Source organism: Elephas maximus, chromosome 3, assembly GCF_024166365.1.
Source record: "Elephas maximus indicus isolate mEleMax1 chromosome 3, mEleMax1 primary haplotype, whole genome shotgun sequence".
Taxonomy (NCBI): Eukaryota; Metazoa; Chordata; class Mammalia; order Proboscidea; family Elephantidae; genus Elephas; species Elephas maximus.
In genome coordinates this window covers 121388823-121401480 of record NC_064821.1, presented here as the reverse complement: position 1 = coordinate 121401480, position 12658 = coordinate 121388823, and the positions used below count along the sequence as shown (strand labels likewise).

The 12658-nt window shown below is 36.5% G+C and overlaps 1 protein-coding gene across 5 annotated transcripts in view; it reads right to left on the bottom strand.

Annotated features, from left to right (window-relative positions):
• Positions 1–12658, bottom strand: part of TNNI3K (TNNI3 interacting kinase) — a 380317-nt gene that overhangs the window by 342841 nt on the left and 24818 nt on the right. For 3 of the 5 annotated variants that reach the window (XM_049879574.1, XM_049879578.1, XM_049879575.1), the window contains exons 3-4: positions 6555–6640; positions 4627–4724 (exon numbers count right to left, since the gene is read on the bottom strand). In XM_049879574.1, the coding sequence (XP_049735531.1) occupies positions 4627–4724; positions 6555–6640 (184 nt within the window). Of the gene's footprint in view, positions 1–4626; positions 4725–5190; positions 6095–6554; positions 6641–7716; positions 7905–12658 lie in introns of all 5 variants that reach the window. The other 2 variants (XM_049879577.1, XM_049879576.1) reach the window with 2 other exon arrangements.

Sequence of the window (12658 nt, the reverse complement as noted above, 5' to 3'; positions counted from 1 at the left end):
CCACACAGCATTAAAGAACTAACCACCTTCTTCATTTTTACTATTAGAAGCAGAGAAGACCCTGTTGGTAAAAATATTCATGAGGAAGGCTCAGAATGCCAGGGTATGTAATTGAAAGAGCTATTAATGTAGCCTCTAATGAAATATGAGTGACTTTTTTTTTCTTTTTTTGCTGAGTGTTGAAAACAAGATAACATCCAATTGCAATGAAAAAATATCTAAAGAAATATAGATATAAATATTTGGTCTGTTATGCATGACAAGGAGGCCTGGGTGGCACAAACCATTAAGTGCTCAGCTACTCACCAAAAGTTTGGCTAACTGAACCACCCAGAGGTATCTTGGAAGAAAGACCTGGCAAACTACTTCCAAAAGATCACCGACATTGAAAATCCTATGGAACACAATTTTACTGTGAAACACAGGGGTTGCTATGAGTCAGAACTGACTTGATGACAACTGGTTTTGTTTTGGTTTGATATGTGTCAAAAATATTAAAATCAAGAAAGACAAGGAAAGGGTGAGAAACTCCTTCAGATTAAAGGAGGTTACAGAAACAAGAAAACTGAAAATGTGTGATTCTGGATTGGATCTTGGATCATAAAAAGTAAGTCACTATAAAAGACCCTATTGGGAACATTAACAAAATTTGGATTTAGACTGTAGATTAGATAACAGTATTATGCAAGTGTTAAAATTTCTGATGTTGATAATTGTGTTATAGTCATATAAGTAAATTTACTAGTTCTTAGAAAATACTGAAATATTTAGAGGTAAAGAGAAATGTCTCTAACTTACTCTCAAATGGCTCAGAAAAAAAAAGAAAAAATCGAATAATAATGGACGACAATTAGGGAATCTGAATAAATGGTATACAGAAGTTTCTTCTACTATTCTTGCAAATATATTTTAAGTTTCAAATAATAATTAAAATAAGAATACGTTTAAAAAATATATGGGGAGAAGAGAATAGGAGCTCCAAAATACATTAGATACTTATTGCAATTGTTCAGTAAGGGATATTAGAGCTAGATTTAACACAGTGGTAGTGGAGATGGCTACTTTATATTATTTTCTTTTTTAATTTGTTTTTTACCCTTGATAAGGAACAACAAAGTAACCACGCATTCCATTTTGGCCTTTTTAAGAATTGTTGCCTACTTTGTTTCCTGTAGGGTCGCTATGAGTCAAAATCAACTTGATGGAAAAGGGTTTGGTTTTGGGCTTTTTTTTGTTTTTTTTTTTACTTGCTTCCTAAGAATATAAATGTGTCTACACTTACTACGAAAAGTTATAGTCCACGCGTTCCTTCTGGAAAATATAAGAAAACAGAAAAAATAGAGGAAAAGGAACTCAAAAATAAAAATTTAGTTTTGATAAACACAGATAGAAGAAATACACCCTCTAAAGATTAAATTTTATAAAGATTGTAGCACTAAATCACTCAAAATCCATTTGTGGGGCTGAGTCATGCTAAATCTTAGCAAAATGAACTAATACAGAAAGCACCTCCCAGCCAGTCAGGTTCAGAATTCATGGTTTCACGCTCTGTCTTGGTTAGCCGTTACCAGCTTCCTATACCTGGAGCTCTTCTATGTTTACCTTCAGCCTTTCAGCAGCAAAGCTAGCATCAGAAGCTATTTCTTATACCCTGAATTCAGCTCCTCAAGCTTAGCAGGAAGACTCACCAAACCCAAACCCATTGCTGTTGAGTCAATTCCTACTCATAGCAACCCTATAGGATAGAGTAGAACTGCTTCATAGGGTTTGCAAGGAGTTATTGGTGCATTTGAACTGCCAACCATTTGATTAGCAAATGAGTTTGTAATCATGGTACCACCAGGGCTCTAGCAGGAGGATTTGCAGGTATTAAAGGCAATTTAGCACTTAACTGAGGTTTTCTCCCAGAAGGCATCAAAAGACCTGAAAAGACATTGACTGCACATGAAAAAGGATGATTTTTAGGGATTTTGCTTCTGAATGACAGGAATATGTGAACCTGAATCATGGGGAAACATGGCCCTCTTCCCCCGTTGTGAAAAACACTAGAAGTTGGGGAAGGGTTATAGTTTCAAGTAATCCTGATACAAGCACACAATTGCCACTTCCCACACACACGCATACCTACGGGCCCAAAACTGAAATAAAAATCATGTCACAGAATTAAGAAAAGACAAAGTATTGAATGAGAGTCTGGGAATATGAGCCAATTGTATTTGATTCTAATCATGATTCTAACATTTACTAGATATCTAACTTTAAGCCTCAGTTTCTTTATCTGTAAAACAGACATAATGTGAGCTTCACTAAATTATTTTAATGATTAAAGAAATAATGTACATAAATTAGTGTGATATTTAGTTCATAATAAGTACAGAGTGAATGAAAGCTGTTATTATGATTAGAGAGTGAGCAAACCATGTCAAATATTTATTTACAGAAATCTCAAGGAATATCTCAATTTCTTTTTTTTTATTTTTTAATTTTTATTGTGCTTTAAGTGAAAGTTTACAAATCAAGTCAGTCTCTCACACAAAAATTTATATATACCTTGCTATATATTCTTAGTTGCTCTCCCCTTAATGAGACAGCACACTCCTTCTCTCCGCCCTCTATTTTTGTGTCCATTCGGCCAGCTACTGACGCCCCTCTGCCCTCTCATCTCCTCTCCAGAAAGGAGCTGCATACATAGTCTCATGTGTCTACTTGGTCCAAGAAGCTCATACTTCACCAGTATCATTTTCTATCCCATAGTCCTGTCCAAACCCTGTCTGAAGAGTTGGCTTTGGGAATGGTTCCTGTCTTGGGCTGACAGAAGGACTGGGGACCACGACCTCCAGGGTCCTTCTAGTCTCAGTCAGACCATTAAGTCTGGTATTTTTACTAGAATTTGAGGCCAGCATCTCACTGCTTTCCTGCTCCTTCGGGGGTTCTCTGTTGTGTTCCCTTTCAGGGCAGTCATCGATTATAGCTGGGTACCATCTAGTTCTTCTGGTCTCAAGGTGATGTAGTCTCTGATTTATGTGGTCCTTTCTGTCTCTTGGGCTCATAATTACCTTGTGTCTTTGGTGCTCTTCATTCTCCTTTGCTCCAGGTGGGTTGAGACCAATTGATGCATCTTACATGGCCGCTTGCTAGCATTTAAGACCCCAGGCGCCACTATCCAAAGTAGAATGTACACCGTTTTCTTAATAGATTTTATTATGCCAATTGACTTAGATGTCCCCTGAAACCATGGTTACCAAATCCCTGCCCCTGCTACACTGGCCTTCAAAGCATTCAGTTTATTCAGGAAACTTCTTTGCTTTTGGTTTAATCCAGTTGTTCTGACCTCGCCTCTATTGTGTGTTGTCTTTCCCTTCACCTAAAATAGTTCTTAACTACTATCTAATTAGTGAAAAACCCTCTCCCTCCCTCCCTCCCCACTCCTGTAACCATCAAAGAATATTCTCTTCTCTGTTTAAACTATTTTTTGAGTTCTTACAATAATGGTCTTACACAATATTTGTCCTTTTACAACTGACTAATTTCACTCAGCATAATGCCTTCCAGATTCTTCCATGTTATGAAATGTTTCATAGATTCATCATTGTTCTTTATCAATGCGTAGTATTCTATTGTGTGAATATACCATAATTTATCCATTCATCCGTTGATGGGCACTTTGGTTGCTTCCATTTTTTGCTACTGTAAACAATGTTGCAATGAACATGGGTGTGTATATATCTGTTTGTGTACAGGCTCTTATTTCTCTAGGATATATTCCAAGGAGTGGGATTGCTGGATCATATGATAGTTCTATTTCTAGCTTTTTAAGGAAGCGCCAAATTGATTTACAAAGTTGTTGTACCATTTTACATTCCCACCAGCAGTGTATAAGTGTTCCATTCTCTCCACAACCTCTCCAACATTTATTATTTTGTGTTTTTTGGATCAATGCCAGCCTTGTTGGAGTGAGGTGGAATCTTATTGTAGTTTTGGTTATCTCAATTTCAAGTATTCAAGTTTGCCCAATTCACTTTTAGATAAACTCTCTTCTCAGTATTGAAATTAGGTATGAGTGAGGCCAGACGTAAGGAAATAAACAACTGAAGCAAAGGTAAGAGAAATAAAGGAAGAAAAATAATAGGGAGCTCCAGAAATATTTTTATAAAGGAAAACTTGCAGAAAAGGAATATGGCCTCAATGTGCTTCTCTCATCTTCAAATACAACCTGATCTCTGTACCCCCAAAAAACCAAATCCAACTCGTAGTGACCCTATAGTTAATGTCCTGGTGAGGATCTCTGGTGAGGGAACCAGACTGCCTGGTTTAAATCTTGGTTAACCACTGGCTAACCATGTAACCTGGGGAATAATACCATCCACTCAGGGTTTTTTTGAGAACTAAATGAGTTGAACACAGAAATTGCTAAGAGAGCCTGCGTCTAGCATATAGAAGCTACCTACTCAATAAAGACAGAGAAAGCCATTCAATAATGCAATGCCTCTGGTCACTCTGAAAATTTTCTATCATTACTAACTGGCCAAGAAAAGACTGGAAAGAAGAAAGAAACAAAGAAAGAAACTTAAAGATACACACCATTTCTGATTCTAATACAGTATTTATGGAAATGAGATGTTGTACCTTGTAAACTGCCAAGTGCAAAGCTGTAAATCCATTTCTTGTCAGTCGAGATGGGCGGAGCCCTTTTAACATAAGGGTTCGAATATGTGACTTATTGCCTTGAAGAGAAAAATGAAAAAAAAAATTGATTAAATCCTCCTGGAGGTGGGCCTGGTGACTTTAAAATCTCTCACTGAGTTAATGGTAAATGCCATACTGATGTATGAAAGTGTCAAATTGCTGTTCATCAGAACATTTGTAAAGCTAATTGGCAGCCTTACTAAATAATGAACATTTCTACTCCACTTAGAAAACTTGATCTCACTATTGCATGTTTTGATACACTTGTCTTCTGTTTTTATTTAGTGCTCTCATCATCAGATGGTTTTTAAACACAAAAACATGAAATAATTTATCTTAATAAACTATTGGGGATATAAGCTTAGATAAAAATCTCGCTGTAGAGGATTCCTCAAAACATCATTAGAAGTAGAGCTGTATTTAGATCAGAGAAATACTGAGAATACAATCAAATTTGGGAAGGCATGTTTATCTTTGGGAGGATGATCAGTCTGATAGAGTTACCTTAATTTGTTTGGGAGGAAAGATTAAGGGATATGGTTAGAGTTGATACTGATACAACAGTGTTCTATGTAAAAAGCTGAGTTCGATGAATACTCGCTTGGAGTAACATCCTTGTTTGTTGTTAGGTGCCATCCAGTCAATTCTCACACGTAGAGATTCTATGTACAACAGAGCCCAGTCCTGCGCCATCTTCACAATCTTTGCTGTGTTTGAGCCTATTGTTACAGCCACTGTGTCAATCTATCTCATTGAGGGTCTTCCTCTTTTTCAATGACCTTCTATTTTACCAAGCACGATATTCTGTTCCAGGGACCAGTCCCTCCTGATAACATGTCCAAAGTATGTAAGATGAAGTCTTTCCATCCTTGCTTCTAAGAAGAATTCTGGCTGTACTTCGTCCATGACAGATTTGTTCATTCTTCTGGCAATTCATGGTATATTCAATATTCTTCACCCACACCTTAATTCAAAGGCATCAATTCTTCTTTGGTCTTCCTTATTCATTGTCCAGTTTTACATGCGTATGAGGTGATTCAAAACACCATGGCTTGGGCTGGGCATACTTCAGTCCTTAAAATGACATCTTTGCTTTTTAACACTTTAAAAAAATCTCTCGCAGCAGATGTGCCCAATGCAATACGTTATTTGGTATCTTGACTGCTGCTTCCATGGGTGTTGATTGTGGATTCAAGTGAAAGGAAATCCTTGACAACTTCAGTCTTTTCTCCTCTTATCATGATGTTGCTTATTGGTCCAGTTGTGAGGATTTCTGTTTTCTTTATGTTGAGGTGTAATTCATACTGAAGGCTGTAATGTAATATGTGTTAACTATTCAGTCATTAAGTCAATACATTTATTGAGTGCCTACTATATGCCAGACATGGTTCCAGGTGCTAGGGTCACACTAATGAATGAAAGAGAACAAAATATGAGGAAATTAAACTCTTCAGATCAATCTTCACATTGAGATTTTATCTTTGGCATTTATCACCTTCCACATATTCCTACTACATATTGTGAAGCAACTGCTTGATGATATTTTAGGCAGTGCTTTAAAGGCTTCTGAATTTAACTTAACTGCTGACTGACAAGCCCAACATTGAAAATGCTTTTTTGATTTCCAAGCAAACTAAGTGACTTGGTTCAGACAAGAAGCACAATGAAACTTAAATTCAGAGCTAAATCAATTGGAATGTCTGCCTGGTAGTTATTGCTTTGTCTGAAGGTTATCAGGGCTGGAGGGGGCAAAGCAAAAAAGAAAATTGAATATGAACAGAATTATTTTGTAGACTATGAAAGAGCTCGAATCATTGACCATATACACATATAACCAGTTTTAAAAGTAGCAAGTTTCAAATACTCACCTCCACAAATGCAACATAAATGAAGTAGAGACAGCCCATTTTCTGTGCGGTAATTTAAATTGACTTTACTGAAGGCTTCATCAGAGCTGAAAAAAAGATTTTACAGGTGACCACAAAGTTCAGCTTATAGTGTATTTTCTTTCCTTTGGAAAATTACAGAAAGGATTACTGTTACTATAAATTCAGAAATATATATATTTTTTCCAGGATTCTTTTGTACCTCGGGCAAGTGTTTTTAATATATGTCTATAGGAAGAATCAAAATTGAGAAAAATAATATTAAAAATTTGAGAGACCAAGTGTAAATTGAAGACTGTCATTCACACTTCTGTGTTCTATGTATAATTCTAACTTTTTTAGGGCACCTTGATAGATTTAAAATCATTTGTAAATAGAAAGCATAGATATTTAAAAGTAAATTCTTTCTCTCACACTCAAAATTTCACATCACCTCTATGGAGAAATTCAGGGATGTTTCTTCAAGAGGGAGTAAAATGTAGCATTTGATCAGAGATTGGAGAAAGGAATATAATCCCAATGTATTACAAATTCTGCCTGAAGCAAAGTTTCCTTGTACTCTGACTGGACCAGATTTCACAGATGAAGGACGTCTAAACTGTGGTACGGTACTGTGATAGAGTCCCAGGTGAGAAAAGAAGTGGTGTTAGTGGTTCTATAATGAAATCTTGCCTTTCTCTGAACAAAGTCCATTGCCCCAGGAGGGGCCTAAGGAGTCACAGGTAGCCTTTGAAAAGAAATGTAAAGCTAAAATTCTCGACCTCTTGAGGTCATTGGCACTTGCAGGACATTTTTCAGTGGAAATGAGATCATATCCTTGGCTTCCTAGGTCAATTTCAAGCTGCCTCCTGCCTATTTAAATCTCTAGCAGCCTGAGCTAGATAGCATAGTCTTTGGTGGGGGAGCCTTCCATATCATTTGTAAAGTACTTACACTTGAAAGGTACTATAAATTCAGAACATTATCATCAAGGCGCCTGGTTAAGAACATCAAAAGTGACTGGAATTTTAAAATAGAAAAAGAAAGGGCTCTATTCTCCAGAGCACTGCTAAAAAGAGAAAGCTTCTTAATCTAGAGAGTTTGAAGGACTTCAGTGAAATGTTTTAATCAGCAATGGAAAGTCCAGTGGTTTGTTCTCACAGACCTCAGGATATTTCAGGACTTTTCCGCCATCCTAGTCTTCCTGCTTTCCACGTTCAACTTCACAGCAGCGAAGTCTGAAAACATGCTTACTCATGCTGAGAGACATCTCAGCTTGCTCTGGGATGCCAAATGTAGTGCAATAAACTCCAATGAGTCATTTTCATAAATGTTGGTAATGTATCAGGGAGCCTAGGATTTCATGAAAGATAGTTAAGAATTTAACATATTTCAATCTGCACATTAGCAGTGATGCAGTGCAATAAATGATGCAAACAAAATTATTTCTGATGAAAATACAGTGAAACCTGTGAGAGCCAAAATGTGATGGAACTGCCTTGCTTTTCTGGGTCTCAGAAATTTTCCATCTTTAATACGGTGCGATCTTATCACTTTTCTCTCATTCCTCTAGTGGAAAGTATTTCAGTTTTTCTTCTTTGACTGGTTTCTACCTTATACAGGTTCCAACTTTCGAAAGTTTTACTGTACCACCGTTTTAAATCTCTACCTAAAATGAACCTAATGGGATAGCAGTTTTATGGTTGGTGCATTAACTTCACAGAGCAACAACCCCTTAGAAATTTGTGGCCTTTGACTGAGCCAGGCTTCTCAACATCCGAAGCCAATTGTATTACAGATATTAGATATAAGGAATTAAACTAAATGGGTAATGCTAAGCCAAGTGCACTCTCAGTGAAGATCAGGCTTGGAAATGCATTCACAGAGGTTTCCTCTGTGGTTGTGACTTCAAATAATACGGGTTTTCTGAAGAGCTGAATTCTACTTTTAAAGCTAGCTGGACTAAAATTTCCACTTAAGGTTTGTGGGAAATCAGTGTCCATACATAAGAAGGGAAAGAAAACTGTGACCGGTAACTGAACAGGCTGATGAATAAGGGTTCAGAAGATCTGAGCTGCTCTGGCTTCACTTCCCTTATCCTGCTATTACCCAGGAAACAAAACACGCAATAAGACCATAAGACAGCAAAAATTACTGGGGCAGGGAAGGAGAGGGAGCCTCTCACGAAATGTAAAGAACTATACAAACTGCATCCTAAGAGAAAAACAAGGATCCCCAGTGGCACAATGGTTAAGCGCTCAGAGGCCAACCACAAGGTGAGCAGTTTTAACCCGCCCAGTGACTTTGCTGAAGAAAGGCCTGGTGATCTACTGCCTGGTGATCTACTCCCGTTAAGACTGCAGCCTAGGAACCTCTACCGGCGAGTTCTGCTTTGTCACATCGGGTTGCTACGGGTAACAATCAACTCTATGCTACTCAACAACGACAAAGAAAGGAACAGAGAAGAAAATAGCTTCGTTTGAGCTAATGCCAATGAGCTTAATGACAAATTACGAAAGGAAAAAAAAAAAAACTTTGAAGCTGTTTTATAGCAATAAACCTCTTAAGAAAATTAGGTTTTCATTGCGTACCTCTAACATTACACAGAAGTACTTCCCATGTCTTAATGTTTTGAAAAGTAGAAAAAGTCATTTCAGCAGCGCAGGTAGGCCCTGAAAGCTTGATCTTTATAGTTACACTTGGAATTCAAATCCTGATTCTGCCTTTAAAGTAGTTAGCGTGTTTGTATTTTTTACTTTAGGTAAGTTATATTGCCTCTCCGAGCCTCAGGTTTCTTCAGCTGTAAAATAAGTAAAATAATCCATATGCTATTGTATTGTTGTGTGAAATTAATGAGGCAACACAGGTTAAGAGCTTACTCATTACAATGTACGTCGGCACCTGACAGTAGTTTAGGAGCAACTACTGGAATCACACCTTTGTAATACAAGTCTGGTGACATCATTATGGTGGTGAAATTATTCTCAACACTGGAGATATTAAATAACAAAAATATACTGAACACATACTATGTGCCTTACCATTGTTCTTGATGTTCACTTCAGGTTTTTTCCAGCAGTCTCCTTGGTTACAAACTACTCATTAATTCCTGAAACCTTTAAATATATCAGTCCCAGGAACATACATGCTAGAGAGAAACCTGTTGTTCGACTCCAGCATTAGTCCTGGACTCTAGTGCTCCTATCATCTTTGCAAAGAAAGTAAACACCGATACACAGGAAATACAAGATGCCAATATCCACCGGTTTATTAAAAAAAAAAAAAAAAGAACGCTAAATGAATGTCTATTGTTTACATAAATGAAATCGAAAGCATGAATTATATTAGTGACTTTTTATTCAACAATTATTTGTTAGCTCACTGAATCTTAGAGTAGATGTGAGTAACTCAATAAAGAGTCTTAAAAAATAAATAGTTCCTTGCTCAAAACTGAGCTGCTGCCTGGCACTTCCATCTCCCCTTGAATTCTACCCTCCTTGAACGTTCAATGCAGCTTCCATTACTGTCAACAAAATGAATGAACAGGAGAATAAAATTCTGCATTATTTGAAAGTCAAGTGTGATTTTAATAGTACAATTTTTAGCTTAATTTTAATAACTGGGATGTAATCCTTTTTAAAAAAAAATGAGAGTTACTTTGGGGGCTATATTTGAATCCTATTTCTCATTTCCCATTAAATTCTCATCAAATGTTTCTGTTTTGATAAATGCAATTAAAATATTCAAGATTTTAAAGCAATCATTTCTAAGAGAGAAATTTTGTTTTCTCTTCTTTAGCCTGTCCTAAAGTAACTGTGTATGTCAAATTCATTGCCAAATGAGCATCACTTATGTATTCTAATATTCTAAACTCAATTTATATTTTTAATTTCCCTTCACATTTTTCATCACTTGCCATACCATACTATAACTTAACATATCCTAATGAGTTCACAGTGCTTGCTGGGGCATGGATGAAGTTCCTAATTAAAATGAAGTCACTATTATGAATATATTTCCTACAAGAAAGAAAGTAACCTTTGGGTACAGACCTACCATTTTTAGTGATTAAGGACAGAATTTACTATGAACTCTTTTATTAGCCTTTACCTAATACCCAGAAAAGTATGAAGTTTTATGATCCAATTAAACTTCTTTCCCATGACCTTATCCTTTGGAGCAGACATCTGACATGACCACAAGAGGGAACTTATTAAAATATAACATTTGAACAGTTGATCAAAAAATAACACACTGCTGTCCAAAATATTCAGAGAGGTAGATACATTGTTTTAACTAACTTATTGGTGGAAATGTAGAAAAAGGTCAAGAAGATAAAAAGAAGATATCCATTTGTTTTTGAATAGTCTATTTTCCCAAATTGATCACTTAGGTTTCAAATGACTAGTTGTAATTTCTCATATAGCTCTTTGTAGGTGCTGCTGGTTTTCCCCTTAACTTGTTCTAGGATGCTAAATGAAGAAGTACAATAAACTGCAATAAGCCATTTTTATAAATGTTGGTAATATATCAGGGAGCCTAGAATTTCATGAAAGATAGTTAAGAATTTAACTCACTTCTATCTGCAGTACAATGAATGATGTAAACAAAATTATTTTTGATGAAAATACCACTGTTTTAAATGTCTACCTAAGATTAGCTAAGTTGTAAACAGGATAACAATTTTATAGTCTGTGCATTAGCTTCGCAGAACAACCTGGCTCTTTGAAATTTGTGGCCTTTGCCTGAGCCAGGTTTCTCAACCTCCAAAGCCAATTGTATTATAGATATAAGAAATCAAACTAAATGTATAATATTAAGTAAAGTGCACTCTCAAGCATTAGAAACAGAAAACTCATCAATAAGAACAGTATTCCCAAGATTTATCCCCAAGAAATATCTAGAAATGTATTTGTCCAATGTCTCCCAGATCAAACCTGCAAACCAACAATATGAAAGTATATTCATACAATAAATATTTATTGAGATACTATGACAGATATAGCAGGAGTAACTAAAAATTGTAAAATTGGGGTAATAACAATTCTTATAAAGTTATTGATGAAGATCAAAGACCACGGCCTTCAGTATGGATTATACATCAAAATAAGGAAAACAAAAATCCTCACAACTGGACCAATAAGCAACATCATGATAAATGAGGGAAAGACTGAAGTTGTCAAGGATTTCATTTTATTTGGATCAACAATCAACACCCATGGAAGCAGCAGTCAAGAAATCAAAAGATGCATTGCGTTGGGCAAATCTGCTGTGAAAGACCTCTTTAAAGTGTTGAAAAGCAAAGATGTCACCTTGAGGACTAAGATGCACCTGACCCAAGCCATGGTATTTTCAATTGCACCGTAAGCATGCGAAAGCTAGACAGTGAATAAGAAAGACCAAAGAAGAATTGATGCCTTTAAATTGTGGTGTTGGCAAAGAATATTGAATATACCATGGACTGACAAAAGACCAAACAACTCTGTCTTGGAAGAAGCACAACCAGAATGCTCCTTAGAAGCAAGGATGGCAAGAGTACATCTTACATACTTTGGACATGTTATCAGAAGGGATCAGTCCCTAGAGAAGGGCACCATTCTTGGTAAAGTACAAGGTCAGAGGAAAAGAGGAAAACCCTCAATGAGATGGACTGATACAGTGGCTGCAACAATGGGCTCAAGCATAGCAACAATTGTGAGCACGGCACAGGGCTGGGCGGTCTCTCATTCTGTAGTACATAGGGTCGCTGAGTTGGAACAGACTCGACGGCACCTAACAACAACAACAGCAAAGTTTTTGTGAGGCTTAAATGAGTTAGAACTAGTAAGCCTTTTATAAATATTAGCTGCTATGATAATTATTTTTACTAATACACTGATACTGATTTTTTATGTTTTTCATTGTTTTGCTTGAGTAGGAAGATAGGGAAGAAGGAAGAGAAAATGGAGGCAGTAGAGAAGGAAGGACAAAAGAGAAATGAGGAGAGAAAGCGAGAAAGAGAGAGATTGAGATCAAGCTGCTTCATAAGACTTTTATAAGATATCCTTGTAAAATTATCATTCAACAAAAAATAAGAGGTAGACTGTCTTACGTCGATGTGAATTCTA